The sequence below is a fragment of the Pipistrellus kuhlii genome, unplaced genomic scaffold (genome assembly GCF_014108245.1).
Source record: "Pipistrellus kuhlii isolate mPipKuh1 unplaced genomic scaffold, mPipKuh1.p scaffold_m20_p_15, whole genome shotgun sequence".
Taxonomy (NCBI): domain Eukaryota; kingdom Metazoa; phylum Chordata; class Mammalia; order Chiroptera; family Vespertilionidae; genus Pipistrellus; species Pipistrellus kuhlii.
The window spans coordinates 7376138-7395820 of NW_023425460.1; the positions used below are offsets into that span (position 1 = coordinate 7376138).

Consider the following 19683-nt stretch of genomic DNA (forward strand, 5'->3'; position numbering starts at 1 on the left):
GAGTTACGACGTTTTCTTTGAAGCAATGAATACAAACTATACTGTAAGAGCTCTTATTTGCTCTTATTTATGACAAGCTTAGTTAAAGAAGAAGACACACAGTTAGCCGCACTGCCTCTTATAACTCATTTCAATGCATTCAGTAACAGTCAACCTCTGAATAAATCACTGAACGCTCAACTTTCAACCTGATATTTATCTTTATCATATTAAAATATATTGTTCTTCAGTCCAATGTAATAAAACAGCAATGACAAGGCTTTTAGTACAACGTATTATAATGAGAAAAATAAGGAAAAATAGCCGTTTTCCTTATTGTGTTAGACTAGAATTCTATTAAAATACATGTCATCATTACGCATGATTACACAGGTCAAAACATGTCTTCCAGTACCCAGCGAAAGTCTGAGGGTATCGCTGCCGGTCCATCTCCCAACAAGTGTCATGGTGGTGATGGGGGAGGGGCTCCTAGTGCAGAAAAAGCTGTGAAGGACTCCAGCCCCATTTCAAAAGCAGAACTCATTATTCTTTAATGATTGCCTCGGCTGCGCTCACCCAGAGAGAATAGCTGCTGGGAAAGCTATGCAGAGAGCAGCCTTCTTGACAGTTCCTCAAGACCGAAGTCAGAATTTTCCTTCCCAAATAAATGCACGAGGAAATGAATTATCTGATAAGACTAGGAAAAGGTAAGTGTCTCTTCAACCAAGTGTGTAAATGTGAATCCTGTCACAGCTCTTTCTCTGCCCGAGGTGTGTGGATAATGACAACCTTCCTCCTGATTACAACTTAAATGATCCTGGGACAGAGGCTGCACTTGAGCAAAAATGCCAGACCTTTAAAGAAGGCAGGCGCAAACCCCAGCTCATTGGTTATGTTCTAAGAAAATAAAATTCTTTTTCCTAAGAAGCACATGTGAGAAGAGAGAGTACATTAAGAAAGCTCTTCCCGTGGTAAGTCATTTAATATTTGTTCAACAAATAATAAGAGCCTATTAAGTCCAAGCTCTTCCAGGAAGTGAGTCTAAAGCAGAGAACAAAGTCTCTACCCCAGAAGCTCTTTTTTGGTGATGGAGGTGGAGAGGGAACAATACATAGATGAAGGATATGTGCCATTTTCCAAATGACTTAGCACTTACTCAGTCCAGAGCATTTTTTAATAATCAGTGCCACTGAAAAGAGACAAAACTATTAAATAAAAATTGCACCAGGAGGTGAATACCACACATCAAATTTATAGCTTCATTCCATTTGCTTAACTCCTCACAGGGAGTCAGAGTGTTTCAGTTATGTGTCATGTCCTCAAAACCCACCTTTGGTGCTTGGCTTATGGGGCTCATGAGTGGGGGAACATGTATCCTGCAGCTCACCCGAGAGGGAGTTCATGCCCCACGTGAGACCATCCTGTATCCACTCCATCAGGGACTAAGGCAGATTCCATCCCCACTGGGTAAGAGGATCCGGCTGCTCAGGGTGACAGGCACAGAGTCCTGGCCCCCCTGGGGCTGAAGTGGCATAATCTAGGCCCGCCTGTACCCACTCTTGAGTCACCCATTGGAAGTGCAGCCCTAAGTCAACCACAACAGTGCAGAGATGCCCAGAAACCCCGGCCAGAGAAATAGGGTGTGTCCCCAGGGCCTGTCAGGCGGGGACCCGCCTCCTGAGAAGAATCTGCTTGCCCAGATTTTATTTATAACCAACTTCCCTCTGCAAGAAGCCAGTGACCCCTGTAGCCTTGGTTTACCAACAGGAAAAACATGGCTTGCTGGACCCGACCAACCCAATTCCTACATTAAAACTCCTTCTTTCTATAGCAGTCAGGCCAGTCAGTATCAAATATTTATTTTAATTAATTAATTAATTAATTAATTTTATAATATATATTTTATTGATTTTTTTTACAGAGAGGAAGAGAGAGGGAGAGAGAGGTAGAAAATCGATGAGAGAGAAACATCAATCAGCTGCCTCCTGCACACCTCCTACTGGGGATGTGCCGGCAACCAAGGTACATGCCCTTGACCAGAATCAAACCTGGGGCCTTTCAGTCCACAGGCTGATGCTCTATTACTGAGCCAAACCGGTTAGGGCAGTCACTAATTTTTTAAATGTCAGGAAACAGTTACAGTTATCGAGCAGTACTGGCTTCCTTATCTGATGATATGTTCTTTGTGTGTATGTGTACTAAACTGTATATAAGAAAGCTTACTATTCTAACTATTTTTAAGTGTACAGTTCCGTGGCATTAAGTATTATACATTCACATTGTTTGCAACTATAACTACCCACCATCCATTACTAGAAACTTCATCAGCTCGAACGGAAATTCTATATTCATTAAACAATAATTTCCCATTGTCCCCTCTCCAGCCCCTGGCAACCATTACTTTACTCTGTCTTTATGAATTTGACTATTCCAGATACCTCAAATAACCAGAATCATATAATACTTGTCCTTTTGTGTCTGGCTTACTTTCCTTAGCATAGTATCTTCAAGATTCATCCATACTGTAGCATGTGTCAGAATTTCTCCTGTTTTTAAGGCTGAATAATAATACATTTATGTATATGTCACATTTTGTTTACCCATTCATACATCAGATAAGTATTCTTAAGTTTTACTTAAATTATGTTTTGAAAAGTTTGTAAGTGGGGGCTCTTTTAAGGTGGCTTACTGAAGGCAGACTGTTAAAACTGGAAGTTGCTAGCGAGCCACCTGAGTGAAGTGTACCCCTGTATGCAGACATCACAGACATCATCACAACACTAGCGTCCAGCATGTAAGACGGGAGGAAGAAATCTTCTCTTTGAGAGAATGGACCCAGTGAGCCTCCCAACATCACATCCTTCTAGGCAGAGATGACACATTGACTTTCTCTCTAATTCTGCCTGATGGACCTTCGAAGGCAGAGAAGAAGGGGCAGGCACCAGAGAGAAGATGCTTTCTCCTTCTAAGTGGCGCTTCCTCAGGAAATCACCAAGAGCTATGAAGAGGCTAAGGAAAGACATTAAATTAATCATTAGAACCAGAAGGGGGGGAGAATGAAGGTGCCGGAAATTAGACCAGTTACTACTTCTCGTTGAGAAAGGAACTGTGATGTTAAATTGTACCAGAAGTATCTTCCTTTAAAAGCTTATTGTATATCCTACTTTTCTTAAATCCAGTTGTGTGCGCATGAGCCATTTTTAAGAAAAGAGAACAAAGGACCCTGCTAACCACACTGAGGACATGACCAAGTTCATAACTTGTAGGCACAACACTGGGTCATGTGCACCCACCCAGCAGCACACACTAGGTACAAACTCGAGTTTGAAGCAGTAACAGACGTCATGAAAGCCAAGGCGAAACCCCTCAATATGAGATCACAGGGAAAGGTCTACAAAGGGAACGCCTGAATGAGTGCCTAATCCATGCAGTTACTCCTATTTCCTCCAAGGAGCTCTCCAAGAAGGACAGCCCGGGACACTGCACAACATTTTAATACTGAATTTAAAAAGCTGCTTGCAAAGTTTTATGATTTGTTTACAAATAAATAGGCACTAATTTTAAAAAATGCCTGAATGTACAGTTAACTGGATATTTTATGTAATTGATAAGCTTGTCGCTTGCATGCTAGTCACAAAAAACTAGAGTTGTGAGTTTGAAGACTTTTGGACCCAATTGTCATCTACCCAAGATTAATCCAAGGCTGAAACAAAGAAGAAAAAGCTAATATAAGATTCAGAATTCTTATAAATCTGGATGGTATATTTGATTATTTTACATTAGAAAAGATGAGGAATTTCATCAAATGCCTCTTCGGAATTTGTAATAAACAGCCAATATAGGATATCACTTTTTGTTTTCTCTTATCACTATTTCCCTCTCTTCTTTCCACCAATGTTCGTTTCTCTAGCTTAACAACAAAAACAATCATACCTGGTTGGTGGAGTTTTTGAACTCAATTCTTTAAATTCTACTTAAACTATAGTTCCTCACATCTTATCTCAACCTTCTTCTCCAAGGCCCTAAACACTAGCTGAGGGTGGGGTGGGGTAGGTAATCTTAGACAAGCTTCTCTTTTTTCTCTCTCTCTTCTATGTAGGAGAAATATACTACTACTCAACCTCTACTATAAGGTTGGCAGCCCTGTGAACTCCTTTCATGTAGCATGTTATGGAGGTATTCCTGCTCCCAAAGAAATGAGGAGCAGACATATTTCCACATGCAACAGACAAGTCTCTTAATGTCTCTGAGCCTCTCCACTCCAGATGCTTAACAATAATCTACTTCCAAGGTCTTTGAGACAATGAAGTGAGTTGATGTGTACAATTCAGGTGACCAGTGCCTGATGCACAGCAAGTGCTGTAGAAATGTTTGCTACGACTATGACCGAAATGATGACCTTTTAGCTTCCCTGATACAACTGCTTCCCTGACACAATTCCCTCCTGATTCTCTTCCTCCTTCCTTGGTGACTTTCCAGTTTGCTTGGTGACTTCCTCATCCTCTGTCACCCCTTTAAACATTGAAATTCCAAGATCTCCATCCTCAGCGCTGTTTCCCCACACTCATCTTGGGCTGTCCTCATCCACCTGGGGTTTCAAGCCCCACTGCATGCCCATGACGCCCAGTAGCTCCTTGAAATCCAGACCCCGGCTGAGCTCTGACCTCCACTGAAAGCTGCTTGGGGGTGTCTAAAGTCAGTGAAGGCAATGTGACCAAGGCCGCACTCACCCCCTTTCCTGGCTCAGTCCATTCATTCATTCAACCAGAGCTCACTGAGCACCAGGCAGAAGTCTCCCTGCTGCAGAACAACAGGAAACACCCTCTTATTTCCATGCATTCTTACTGTCTCTGCCATAGCTCAGGCCTTCATAGACTCGTGCTTCTGAAATTCAATTTCTCTCAAGTTACAGCAAAGAGTATGAATAAGAAGAAAAGAAAAATTGCCTGTAATTCTACTTCTACAGATAACCTGGAAATGTATTCCCTTCCTTTCTTTGCATGTACTTTTTACATAATCGAGAACATATTAGATATACAATTTTGTGGGCCACTTATTTATCATAAGCATTTTCCTATTTTATTAAAAAACCTTCAGAATATAATTCTTAATGGCTAATAATGTTACATTATATAGAGATATCATAATTTTCTCAGGGGAGTGGTTCTCTCTTACCTTTGAACACTGAGGCTGTCTCAATTTTTTCTTAAATTGTAAATAATGATACCGAAGAACAAAGCATTAACTCTTTGAGTGGCAGCACTTGGGGGATTTCATTTTCTCTTGGTGTAATAGCTATGTTTATCTAACTTTCTACTATGAGTTTATATTGCTATGATTGGGAGAGGGGAGGAAGAAGGAAGGAAAGTCCACTAATTAAAAAAATAAATATGCAAAACAGTGCTGTTATACTAAGTATGATGGTTGATTAAAGTATGCTGACTTCCTTAGAATAAATTCCTTTCAAAAATAAGTGTTAAGCACTTTTGATACAGACTGTTGAAGTTTTACCAATTTATACTTTCTCTCGTATAAATATAGCAGCACCCACCTACGCCAGCTTGGTTAGACCTGGGGACATTTTAAAGTCTTTGGTAGGCAAAAAATTGTAATCCTGCAGTTATGTGAATCTGCATTTTTAAAATCACCAAACACGTTTTTACATTTTAATTAGCCATTTGTAGCTGAGAGACTGTGGTGTTGTAGCGAGGAGTCCAGTGCTCGGGATTCAGTTGCAGCCAAGCTACTTGTCATCTGGGTAACTGTGGCTCAGTTTTTGCACCCACTGCATGAGCGAGGCTACAAGCACACTCCCCACCGCCGCTGGGAGGAGGGAGGGAGCCAGCGAAGTGGCTGGCACAGGCAGGCGCGCAGGAACCACCAGCAATGGTGCTGCGTCCATGGTTTTCTGTCCTGCGCTCGCGCCCTGTACTCATTTTTCTTTTAGGGTTTGTTTTAACTCTATCAGATCTTTCCTTTTATATTTGTTTAAATATTTCAGATATCAAACCTTTGCCTGGCATATGTGTGCTAACATCTTTCCCATTATATTTGCTTTTACGTACTGGTACTTTATACTACATAGAAGTTTTACATTTGTATGTAGTCAAGTCCTTCTGCATATTCTCTTGTGATTTCTTTCATTGCTTTAAATGCTTAGGATGTTCTTGGCCATCCAAAGATCAGATAAATAATAGATCTTATCTTCTATTTTTTAAATGTCTTATATGTTTATTTTTGGGTAACATCTAAGCATTTAAATTACCCAGAGTTACTTTTGCAGTGATTTTCTACTATGCGTCTGACATTTTTACTCACATAGTCACACCGGTTCCCTCACTCTGGAATGTCTTTGCTTCACCTTCCTGTGAATCCATCTGTATAAAATCTTTTCCGGTAAGTGTTGACTTGCCAGTGAACTTGACCACCCAGCAAGAGCTGTGTCTCCTTCATTTTTAGCAGAGTATAGACGAGGGTGCTCCAATCAACAAATGTTGAAGAGGTAAAAAAAAGAATGAAGTAACTTTTCTCATATTACTGCATTATCTTCGTTAGAATCAGACAAAGCAAGTGATGATGCCAGCCTCTTAACCACGAACTGGCACAGTGTTCTGTGGCCTATTGCTCAATCAGCTGCCTCTCTTGGGTGTCCCCTGATCAGCCATGGAGGATGGGTTGTGCACCCTCCTCTCCGGGCACGTTCCTGGCTTTGGAGCTTTTGTAAAACACAAGTCATTATCTGCTCACCCACTGCCCAGCCAAAGCAGACTGTAACTGCTACCTAAGTATGTATCAGCCAACATATGCCCAAGACTACTCACTACAGCACTTCTAAAAGTGTGAAATACTGGAAACAAACCATATGCCTATACTTGGGAGAGGAAGTGAATAAATTATGAGCATCACACAATGGAGTATTATGCAGCTGTAGAAGAAAAGAAGATCTCTATAAAGTCCTATGGAGTGATTTCTAGGATATATTAAGTGGGAAAAAAGCAAAATGTAAAACACTACAGTATGCTACCCTTTTGTGCAGGACAGAAAGAGAATTTAGAAAATACACATCTAGCCCTGACCAGTTTGGCTCAGTGGATAGAGTGTCTGCCTGCGGACTGAAGGGTCCCAGGTTTGATTCTGGTCAAGGGCATGTGCCTTGGTTGCAGGCACATCCCCAGTGGGGGGTGTACAGGAGGCAGCTGATGGATGTTTCTCTCTCATCGATGTTTCTATCTCTCTCTCCCTCTCTCTTCCTCTCAGTAAAAAATCAATAAAATGTATTTTTTAAAAACCACAGAAAACACACATCTGCACACAGACGCAGCCTGTGTCTGGTGGCCTGCAGGAAGCAGTGGGAACAGCCCTGGGTGGGGAAATGGAGGAGGAGATGACACTTCTCTAAGGATAGTCTTTAATATAGTTGTAACTTTGGAAAATCATGTTAATGTTCTATACTCTAAAATAAGCAACAACAACAACAAAAAAAACCTGAAGTGGATCACAAACAAATAAGCCTAAATGTATTTCAAATGAATACTAATCACACTGAAAAGTGGTTATATTGAAAATAAAAAGAACTAATCCAAGTAACATTTGAACACAGTTATCGTGACTAAATACAATCAGGGTAAAGTCAAGGAGATCTTATAGAAGCTCCTGTATTTACAATGGGGCTATGTCCCAATAAACCCCATCATAAATTAAAAATATAATAAATTGAAAGTGCATTTAATATACCTAACCTGCCGAACATCATAGTTTAGCCCTATCTTACCTGTGCTTAGAACGTAATATCTAAAAAATAAAGATGCTCACAACACAGTCACTGTGGAGTACTGATTGTATGCCCCTGTGACTGCGTGGCTGACGGGGAGCTGCGGCTCGCTGCTGCCGCCCAGCATCGTGAGTATCACACAGCAAGCATATTGCTAGCCTTGGAATAGATCTAAATTCAAAGTATATTTTCTTCTGAATACATACTGCTTTCCCACTACCGTCAAATCAAAAGACTGTAAGTTGAACCATCACTATGTCGGAGACCATCTGTATAGAAATGCTGACCAGTAGTGAGTTAGGAGGTTTGTTTTTCACAGCGGTGTGAGTTACCAATCCTGGAACAATTTAATGTTGTATTCTAGGGTTGAGCATGTATGTAAATAGACTGTGGATAACGGAAGCTGGGTTTCTCACTATCAGAGTTACAAATATGGAAATGGGAAGATAGAATAAAACCTTGTGGTGGCATTAGTCTGAAATACAGCATTACAGTATTAACTTAGGATAAGTGTGAGTGTGTATATGTACATGTGTAAGTACCCCCCAATTTCCTACTTTTATCCCCTAAGAAAGCCTACACACAGTGACAGGCCAATAGCAATAAGCACATCTAAATGCCCAGATCTTGGTTTCTATGTCATTTTCCACGATAAGAAACCAAGGACTTTAGGGAAAATGGGTGATTGCATGGTGAGGTCAGGAAAGGAACAAGATAATCCGGAACATCATGTTGTACTGCAAAGTAAGGAAGTGCCCAAAGGTCAGAAGGACACAGGAGGCAGTTTGAAGCAGTTCCCACTGAATAAATCTGCGACAATTTGAATATCAAAACAAATAATGGCAGCAACAAGTTATAAACCTCAGAATAAAATAAAAAATCAATGAGTCCAGAATTATATAAAGAAATGAGTAATTAGATAAAGTAGTTATTGTATTAAAAATTTAATAAAGGAAGCTCTTCCTTACAGTAAATGTCAACTAATAAGTAGAAGGAACAATGGAATTGGAAAGTCACCATTTGGTAACTACCACAGTAAATTCAAATGTGTCTTCTTACCAGCCATTTTACTGGCTATAAAGAGAAAGGGGTTATTTTATAGTGAGGAGCTCAAGCAGGCACCACCTTAAGGCAGTAATGGGACAACTAAACTATGTGATCTTGCTAAGGCACACTGAGTACACAGCATCATTTCTGTGGCACTCCTGCCCCAAAATGTGTAATTTGAATCTAATCATGGAAGTATCAGACAACCAAATTGAGGGACATTGTAGAAAATAAGTCAAGCTAACAATGTCAAGGTTAGAAAAAAATAACACCTACTACCACAAAAATCTGCCAAAAAATAACTTGCTATTCCAGAGTACTCAAGAGGCTTAACAACGGATAATGAAATTCAACATGTGATCCTAGATGCGGAAACGTTTTCTTTCCTTGAAAGGGCATTCATGAAAACTGGCCCATTTGAAATTTGAAGATTACATAATAGTGCTGAATTAACATTTATGTCTTGATTTTGATAATTTGTGGTTTTGAATGACAGTATCTCTGTTTTTAGAAAAACACTAAAACATTTAGGCCTAACGGTGCAACAGGTCTGCCAATTACTCTCAAATGATTCAGATAAAGAATTTGTGTGTGTGTGTGTGTGTGTGTTAAGTGATGTAGCAGATCGGGAACAAGAGGGAGGGAAGTTGAGAATAATAAAGCAGAAATCAGATATGATAAAATAGTAACATCTCAGAAATCTGGAGGGAGAGTATTTGGGAATTCTTAATACTGTTTTAGTAGCTTTTGTCTGTATTAAATTATTTCAAAACTAAAGGGAAAATTAGTGAGCGGGAGAGGGCATTGCTGGGCAGCTCGGCAGGAACACTCGGGCATCCCAGGACCCAGCAGTACCTGGAGAAGGGCAGCTACTTGCTTTGGGAGGCTTCGAAGCAAAAACCACAGGTTTCGTGGGAAGGAGGCTTCTCTGCTGGGGATGAAAGGTAGGGTATATGTATGTGTACATACATGCATAGCATGTGCGTGCGTGTGAAGACAGAGATGGGGAGATCCTTAAAAATTTCTGACTGAAACAGAGGGAATCTCAGGATCCAGGAGAAAGACATGTGATATCAGCTTTGACCTATGACAGTCACACCTTCCTCAACCCACTTACGTTTTGGGCAGAGTCACATACCCCAAGAGGTAGTTTGAGCAGGCTGAGGTGGTGTCCTCTAGTCACCCTGGCCAAACTCTGCAAATCCCAGACAAGCTGTCCTAGGAAGAGAGACCACTTGTCCCAAGGGCAGCCTCTGGCCTGGTGGATGACCACTCCCCCTCTCTGACTGGCCTGGAGAAGTGTTCAAAGCCACGGATTCACAGCTCTTTACGGAGACACAGTGTATTTCACCGATGCCTATGAGCCCGTGTGCAAGTGGGCAAGTAGTTTCAGCTTCCTGAACTAGCAGCTGCTATAGACAAAATAAGGTTTTCCCTGCCTTACAACTTTTATTGAATTACTCACAACACATCCCCTGACCACAGACCCTCAGGCTTACGTACAAAGTAGGAATAAAATAAATATAATCATTAAAAGGTCCCTTTAACAGCAGATTTTAGAAAACCCATAATCCCCAGTAATCTGTTTTGCCCTGATTTCCGAATTATGAGGCTGATAAGGATTTTGGGAGGTCATGGGGTTTAACTCCTTCTTCTGCAAAAGACTGGACCTAAATTGTTCCAGGGAGATATTTATCTACTATTATTTTAAGAAACTCCAAAGCATACAATGCTATCAATTTTTTTTTTTCAGCAGCCTACTCTATCTTTTTTAAAACCTTAGTAGGCAAGGCACTTTGTTTTGTTTTAAATTAGATTTCTATTGGCTTTACACTACTTCCAATTTTCTTTGAATGTTATAAAATTCTTCCCCTGATCTCCTCTTCTATGAAGGAATAACCTCAATCCCCTCTCAAAGTTATTCAAATCATTCACCGCACTCCTTAATCCACTCCAGTGTAGGGGCAATGCCAACAGCATAGGAAAGAGAAAATCTAAAATTAGACCCTCAGCGCTGCACTGCTTGGACACGCCCTAACGGAGGGCATTCATCATGCTGGCCCTGAGCCATCCAGAAGGTTCTATTGTGTCTCACAGCTCACGTTTAAAAATACAGTGTAGGCTCTACAGAGCTTTCACAGAAATGGCTGACACAGGGGTGTAGTATATAGTTGCCGGTAACGTCTTTTTTCCGGGCGGTTTCCTTATGTCGAAGGCCTCAATATGAGACCATGTTGTACAAATAAGAAGCTTCTGTATCTGGAGACATGCATTTTTACCTGGCAAGTCCCAGCCCCTTTTCAATTTTAGGTAGGAAATTATTGTGGGCAGTTACCCTATCACTTTGGAGACCCAATTCCAATCAACAAGCATACAAAACTAATGCAGATTATTGCGTGCACTGTCCTACCGGAGACAAAGAGGAAGGTATTTAGGGAGTTTACAGTGAACTGGAGATATAACACATCCACGATTAGGACCAAAGGGCGGGCTGAGTCTAAGGGCCAGGAGCCAGGAGGAGATGAGATGAGATGAAAGGAGGAGGTGGGTCAAAAGGAAGAGGCTCTCTGGCCGGCCGTGCGCATTCCGGGGAGGGGATGCAGAGACCAAGAAGGGGGGTCAGAACACTCGAGGGGCCGGGTAATAGATAAAAAAGCCACAGGCTGCAACGAGAAGCTGGAAGACCTTGGACAATGAACTTATTCGCTAGTCACACAAACAAACTATCAATAGTTTAAGTCTTGAATGGCTGCTATGCATACCAGAAATTCTAATATTTATGAATACTGGCCACAAAACTTCAGAACAAGACCATTGGATTTACTCTCTGAAATGAAAACGTGAACTCCTGTAAGATGGCCTCCTTGGGAAGCACTAGATCAGGAAAGAATAGATGAGGATAATGAATTAATAACTAGAAATGTTACCCCAAAATACAAAGATAATCAATAAAAAAATACTTCAAAAAATATCCTTCAATGTTAATACATCACTCCATCAGTTCAAAATCGATCCACCATTATTTTACACCCAAACTTTAATATTTCAATATCTAATAATGTAGATATATATTCAACCTAGCTCTCCCTGATTTTCATTGCACACATTTACACTGTGTGCAATGAAAACCTAGCTCTCCCTGATTTTCAAAGTACACATTTGATGTACTTTATGAAGATTATACAATTTCCTGAAATTTTCTTCTTTAAGTTCAAAATCAGACAAACTACAATCTGATTTTAGTAAGCAGCGCACAGTTCCCAGTGACAGATTTTTACATCGTCAAAAATAGCTATTATCACGGCACCCAGGGCCTTCATGTTATCTGGCTATTTTTAATCAATTCTCCAAGTGCAGCCTTAACACTACAGTTACACAACCGACATAATATAAAAGAGAAAAACACTACATTTTTCCTGCATTATCATGTGCACAATTTTATATATTTTTGTAGTCTTAATTGAGGGAACTCAAAAGATACGAAGGTAGCCGAAACCGGTTTAGCTCAATGGACAGAGTGTCGGCTTGGGGACTGAAAGGACCCAGGTTCGATTCCGGTCAAGGGCATGTACCTTGGTTGCGGGCACATCCCCAGTAGGGGGTGTGCAAGAGGCAACTGATCGATGACTCTATCTCATCGATGTTTCTAACTCTCTATCTCTCTCCCTTCCTCTCTGTACAAAATCAATAAAATATATATATAAAAAAAAAAGATACGAAGGTGTGTAAAAAATATTTCTTGGGCAACTTCTAGATACAAACACTGTAATCATTTCCCTAACAGAAAAGAGAAGTGAACAAAACAAGATCATTATTTCTACTAGGGAAGCTCAAAGAACAGGCTACCTACAGAATTGTTTTTCTAACGAGACCTATCCCTCCCCTGCTCTGTACCGTACAAGATTATAGGCAAAATTTTAGAAAGCCGAATATCCTTTTAAATAACACTTTCTTCAGCTTTAATCGCAAATAATTGCCTCTCTTGGTGCTAATGAGCATGAACACCATGGAATGGAATGCAATTCTGCCGGTTCATTCGGGGTAATGGCTTTGTGAGCGGGCGGCACTGCTGAGAGATCTAGTCTCAATTTCCTGGAGTACAATAAGTGAGCAGGAGTAAATTTTTCACTTGAGGAAGATTTTCTAACCTATGCAAATATAAATAGAAAAACCATTACCTATTGACAAACACAACGCAGGTTAAACAAAGTTTTATGTTACTCTCCCTTTCACTGCGATCGGCTTGCTGGGTCATGAAAGCAAAGGAAGCTCTCCACTTACTGAAATCGATGAGAAACCGTCCAAATCCTTGCCTCTGGTGCTGGGGCATGATCATTATGCAGGAGACATTATACTTCTGCTGGCAAAGCTTCTCCTGCGGGAGGGAGGGAGGAACAGATCGAGGATGTCAGACTCCGCTGAAGTGGGCCATTCCCTGCACCTGCCGCTGGCTTTGTACCACAGTCCGCGGAGGTGAGCCAGAGTGTCAGGTGAGGCTCAAGCAGAATAATCCTACTGCTAATCAATCAAGCCACCAGCTAACGACAAACCATCGACTCGGGGCGTGTGTCTCAATCATGTCTTTATTCTTGGAAGCCAGTACCATAACATATGAATAAAGAATCCAAGGAAACGTGAGCCAAATGAAACAACACAGACAGTATGGAAGAAATGCTTTCCTTGCTCAACACAACTTGGAAGAGTCACCCGGCGCTGTCAGTGAGGACTCAGCCAGCCACCTTGCTAAATAATGTACCGCGCCACAACAGCAATATGTCTTATGCCTCTGAGCAAATGCCCCAGGGAAACTAAAATAGTATGTGTGTGGGTAGGTTTGCACCAATACATTTCTCCTTTGAGTAAAAAGTCAAAGGAAAAAGTTGGAGAAATAATTAATCTGCATTTCAAGCCAGAAATACAAAACAAAAGCGGTAGTGGCAAAAAGGCCAAAGCCTCCAAACAAAATGAGGCCAATGTATTACCAGCAGCCCGAAACCAGGAGCAAGGCTGGGAGAGCATGTTCTTACAGCTGAGGGAGACTTTGCAGCTTCGTGGGAAGTGGCATTGGAGTGGCAGCATTTTATGCAGAGTACACAGAAGCCGCCAGAAACCTACACAGAGAAGATCTGGAAAAGGCTTTTGAGGTTGTGAATGCTCTGGCCAAATATAAGCCGCAAATAAGATTGACCACAAATGGCACCAACCACATCAAAGAATTGCCTCAGAACACCCAGATCTTTAATGAACCTGTTTGAAAGATCACAGGAAATGGTTGTGGAAAAACCCCTACAGGGCAGAATTAAAGTTTTCTTTGTGAAAGAGATGTGCTTCCAACTTTTGCACATTTGGAGCTATCTGTGGAGCCTAAGAAATGAGGAGGAAGAAATAATATGTGTCCGTTTTCCTGGGAAGCGGGATTGTCCATCTCTGAATGTGAACATCAATGGCAAAGGTTCAAATAATTAGTCTATTTTGCAAAGTTAGACAAATGGGTCACTCCATCTAAAAAGAGATGTACACTGGCTTAAAAGAATTCACCCTTGATGTCATTCTTCTCTTTATGCTGAAGATTCCTTCCTATTCTTGGCAGACTTCTTGAAATCCAACTCAAGGATAATCCCACACTCCAAAACATGTTAGTACACCTAAATCCTAATCTTAAGATAATATAACTGCACATCCGTTCTCTCTTGTTTAGAGTAATCTATTATGTGCTTGGATAGTCACATGCATGTAATAATTTACACTGAACTTTGCTAGGTCATCTTGGTCATTCTATGGCTATACCCTCTGGCATTTGGTTTAAGTACAACTCCAAAGGGCCATAGTCCTTCACATTCCAGTTGACACACTAGAGTACGATTTGATTTGTAGCTAGTCTTTTAAGTTTCAGAGAAAGGGAGGGAGAGATAGAAACATCAATGATGAGAGAGAATCATTGATCGGCTGCCTCCTGTATGCCTCCTACTGGGGATCAAGCCTGCAATCAGGGTATGTGCCCTGACCAGGAATCCAACCGTGACCTCCTGGTTCATGGGCCGATGCTCAACCATTGAGCCACACTGGCCAGGCAACATGGTTATTTTATGAGACTGACGCGCTACCTACTGCGCTAACGAGGCACCTGCAACATGGTTATTTTAGATGAATTTCTGTCACACTGCCAAAAATACCAGTATTCTTAAGATGGTAAGAAATGACAGTAGTTGCTGCTATGCTATAACAGAAACTGTGACAAAATGAGAAAAGTTTAGTTTGTTCTGAGCAAAACATGGGGCCTTGGAGGAAGAGGCAGAGACTCAAACAATAAGAGTCACCACCAACTGTGGACCCAGAGGCAGGGCAGGGGCAACAGGCAACATTAAGCATCTACGTTTAAACAGATACACTGAAAGTGTACCATGTTCTAATCTATAGGAAGGACAATCCTCTCCTCTATTCTTTTTAAATTTTCAGAGAAAAAGATAGGATGTTTTAGAAATTATATAAATAGATTTCCTATTTAAAGTTCTGGGCTGATTCTGTCATCTTTTGAATCTGTAATGCACAAATAAACTTCCTTCTTTTTCATTTGAGAGCTTTACTAAATATGTGGATTAAGACATCGAGGCAGTTTCCCATGAGTGCTATCATTTACTAGCATTTCTGTTTATGGTCTTTATACTGATTCTTAAATTTAGAAAAACTACAGTTTGTAAAGGACCTCGATATATATTCTATCTTTTGATCTTCCTTGAAAATAACATTTCTATAAAGCATTCCACTCATATTATGTAAGTTCACTTATCACCTAATATGAAAAAATATATCATAAAGAAGAAGAAGAAAAAAAAAAAAACACACACAAGGTCTTGATCATTTATACCTTCTGCCTGGAAGCCTCATATTACCATCCTGGCACATTAAATTATTTTAGAAGTGCCTAAGGATAGTTCAGGCCAGTGCCTGGTAAGTATCCCCAAACTCAGTTTTCCTTCATTGTATATGAGCTGTTTCTCAGAAGCCTTTGAGCCGAAGGATGTGAGAAAATCATTCTGAATGAGTGAAAAAGACAAATGACATCCGCTCAATACAGCAAGGCTTCCCTATGTTAACAACTGGAGATACTCTGGCCTTTTAAAGGCGATAGTGTTTTAGATCTTAAGACAATAGCACGGAGAACAAGAGATGAAAGAGTGCCACCAGTCATTGCATCAGCTTGGCTGTCCAAATGCCAATGTTCCCATTCAGAGATACTGATAACCACAGAGGGAATGCAATGAAAAGGGATGGGAATTATCTCTTAAATGCTGCATTAATTACACTGAAATCTTCATATTGACACCACTTAGAGGGAAAAAGAAAATAAGCTTAACATTCAGAAAATCAAAGATGCGAGGTGGTCTGCAGCTGCAATTATGACGTTTCGTGGATGCTGAAAATCAAGACAGCAAGCAGGGCTGAGGTCCTTTACACACGTCCTAGGCATGGTGGTGATTGTTTTTGTTGTTTTTTAAATGAGCTGTGAACAAGAACCTGAGCTTTTCAGAAACATGTGTCACTTATTCAAATTATAGTGATAAAAAAGCCCTGTTCAAAGAACTGGGCTCTACCAAAAACATTCTGAAAAGGAAAATAAAGGTCACACTGGCTCTTGTTTTACCTTAGAGAAGTATCCAACCAGATGACAGCCCTTTTCATCATTTTTTGTAAGAACATAAAAAAGGAATGGCTCGACATCATAATACAACGTTTTGTGGTCCAGGAAGAGCTTGGCTAACAAGCAAAGGTTTTGGCAATAAATTTTGCTCATATTCCCATCAACCTAGCAAAGAGAAACAGACAACATTATTTATCATAAAAATACCACTCAATATAAAATAAAATTGTTCCTTTTATATGGTGTTTGGAAAGTACATTGTTTTATTTCCAAATCCCCAAATGGAGAGATTAAAACACTCCATTAAATAAGTATAAAGTTAAACAGAAAATAGGTGTCCCTTGGCAAAACAGAATTCCACCTTTTCTCTGAAATTGGGGCATAAGATAGCTTCAATTTCTCTTTAAGTTACCTGAAGAAAGGCCAAACTACTAACAAAGGAGTACTTTTTATTTGCAATTTATTACGAGTAAAAAATGATCAGGCATGTCTTCTCTGTTTGATCCATGTAAACCTGAACTGAAGAAATGTAAACAGATCAAAATACTGTTCAAGTAAGTTACACTTTATGTTGTTTACAAAAGGGCTTCACATAAAAATAAAATAAATGAGCTATATTACTCTGATTCTTCAGAAGTGAGGATTAGCAAAAGAGGCTTCCATTTTGGTTTTATCCCAAGCATCATTTTAAATATAATTGGAAAAGATAAAATTTCTATGTTGGGAATACTTACAGAGAAAGTGAGATGAATTTCAACCTACAATAAGTACAATGATTACAGTCTATTTCCCTTCAAAATAAAAAGAATCAAGCTGTGATACTGATGGCTATAGACAGGAGGCTAAGCACAGATGCCAATTTCTTTGATCAAATGTAGTTACTTGTTGAAAACAGAAATCACAGCAGATTCAAGAAAAATTTCCCCAGCACTTCTCTTAGGGGAAATGGATATTTGCTAACCAGAGCTCTTTAACAATGAACTTCACTGTTCTTGAGTCTCCTGTGGACCATACAGGTTCTCATATTGCACAAATTATTTTTAGACTTCATATAACTATTTCCCTTGGATGAAACCTAGGTCCCACACATAGCAACATAATCAAATATGGGCACCGGGTACAGAGGCTACAATTCTCTCTTTAATTAAAGTAAGTTTTTATGTATTTGGGAATGTAGTCCTGTTGGAAATGGTAGTACATTACAAAAAGGACAAAGATGTAGCTGTGAACCAGAAAAACAGAGATGACAATGCCGAAGCCAAATCTTACCAGATGCGAAAGGTCTGACGTGGCCTGCTCTCAAGAGTGGTAAAGAGGACAGGCAAGTGGTAATCTGTGATTATTCTTTATTTCCTCAAGATACTTAGGAAACTGCTCAGAGAAATTTCCGGCATGCTGTACTCTAAGTATTAACTTAGATTCTAGAATAGGGACCTTGGTCTTATCCAATCCAATTTTTTTCAATTATTTTTATGAATAAATTTTAAAAATCTGCTTCTGACTTCCCCCCTCTCATCTCTGTGTGGTCCCAAAGCATCTGCCCTGAGAGAGCAGACCGCTCTCACCAGCCTAACAACTAGAAACACTGACTCTCTCATCCTTAAGGAAACCCCTGGATTTACGAAAGCTTCAGCCCCACAGGCGGATTCATGCTGATTTATTTAACAATTACTTAAAAGCCACAACGTGTTCTGTCCTTCTGGAAGCAGTGAGACGGTGATTTCATTTTATTTTGGTTAAAAGAAAGGAACAAGGCACCGAGGAAGGAGCCAAAAGGAAAGTTGAACTTGTGACATTCGCTAAGCCTCAAGTGCGGACAGCTCTGCTGCCTGAATCTGGCTGGGGCCTGCTGGGTCACATCTCAAGACTAACAGCAGGAAGGACAAGAACTTGCATTCAGCTCTCTCTCTGGGTGTGACTTTGCCCCCCTGTCCCCCCAGGACATGGGTTACACCCGGAAGCATTTTTGGTTGTTACAACAGGAGGGATGGTGGTCTTACTGGCGTTTAGTTGGTAGAGGCCAACATCCTACTGCTAAATGTCCTACAATGCACAGGACAACCTCTTGCAACAAAGAATATCCAGCTCGAAATGTGAACGGTGCCCAGGTAGAGAAACCCTGTGCCTGCCCTTAGTAAGAACTAACATCCAATCTTCCCAGCAACATGACCCTTCTTCCGTCAAGCTTGCCAAGAGAGAGCCTGATATACCCAGGGAGAGGGGCTTTAAAAATTCCTGAGACACAGCTGCAGTCACCGGTGTTCTCTGATCAGCCCTGGGAAAAAGCAGTGGGCCCCACTAGTCTGAGAGGGGACGACTGACCCCTGCCAGAAACCTACGTATGACCCTCCCTGTGTCAGATACAACGGGAGACATTACAGACCAGAGCTCAAGAGAAATGTGGGGTGGAACAATACATTCCACTTTGAACAATTCAGAAAAAAAGAATCCAAAGTAAAACTGTATTTCAGAGAGAAAATATCACATCTACTGAGTACCCAGGAATGAAAAATAATGCACCAAAGTGGATAACAGAGAAGAAAATAAGGCAGGGCAGTGGAAGGGGAGAATAAAGGACAGAAAGAAATCCTGTGAAAAGGCAGTAACACGAAAAAGAAGGCATGGTTTCCTCAAGGTACAGCTGCCTCGGCTAAACCGGATCCCTGAAACTGACGGTAGAAACATGAATGAACAATGAAATGATATAGAGGCAAAGGCCTTTTGCTACTAAATCAATTCGGAAAACACAAAATATCTGCGAGAATCCACAATGACAGACAGAGCCACAAGGGGTTCCTGTGAATTGCAGAGTTCTCCAGGGGTGGTCATCCTCCCAGATGGGGGGGAGCCCCAACATCTGCCGGGGGCTCACCAAGAGGATTATCAGCTCTGCCAAGAAACGGATGGAAACACAGGTGGCTGTGCGCCGAGGAGATATGGACAGCTGCTCAATTCCCTGGAAGGGGGAGCACCTGCCAGACACTGGCTGGAGCTGCCGAACAAAGCTCATGTCTCCTGCCAGAGGAAGGAGCATTTACAGAGAGCCGAGGAGATCATAAATTCACTGGTGAACATTTCTGGTGCGGACAGGGACTTGGGGCAAGACAAAAAGTTAATATGATGAAGTAGGAATTCATTATCAATCTAAATGGTTGCTTAATATGGTCTGATAAACATTCCAAAACATGGAGATATTTTGAAGAGCAGTCTGAATTTCAATGCCAAGATTGAGTAGACTTTACACCGT

General features: G+C 40.8%; 1 protein-coding gene and 1 non-coding gene across 12 annotated transcripts in view; both read right to left on the reverse strand.

Moving 5' to 3' along the window:
• KAT6B (lysine acetyltransferase 6B) overlaps window positions 1-19683 on the reverse strand; it is a 173464-nt gene that overhangs the window by 24675 nt on the left and 129106 nt on the right. For all 11 annotated transcript variants that reach the window (XM_036438178.2, XM_036438176.2, XM_036438172.2 and 8 more), the window contains 2 exons: window positions 16440-16601; window positions 13079-13172 (listed from right to left, as the gene is read on the reverse strand). In XM_036438178.2, coding sequence (XP_036294071.1) covers window positions 13079-13172; window positions 16440-16601 — 256 coding nt within the window. The remainder of the gene's footprint in view (window positions 1-13078; window positions 13173-16439; window positions 16602-19683) is intronic.
• On the reverse strand, window positions 4071-4204 carry LOC118719624. Its single transcript, XR_004988196.1, has one exon. It is a non-coding gene; the product is annotated as a small nucleolar RNA U109 (small nucleolar RNA).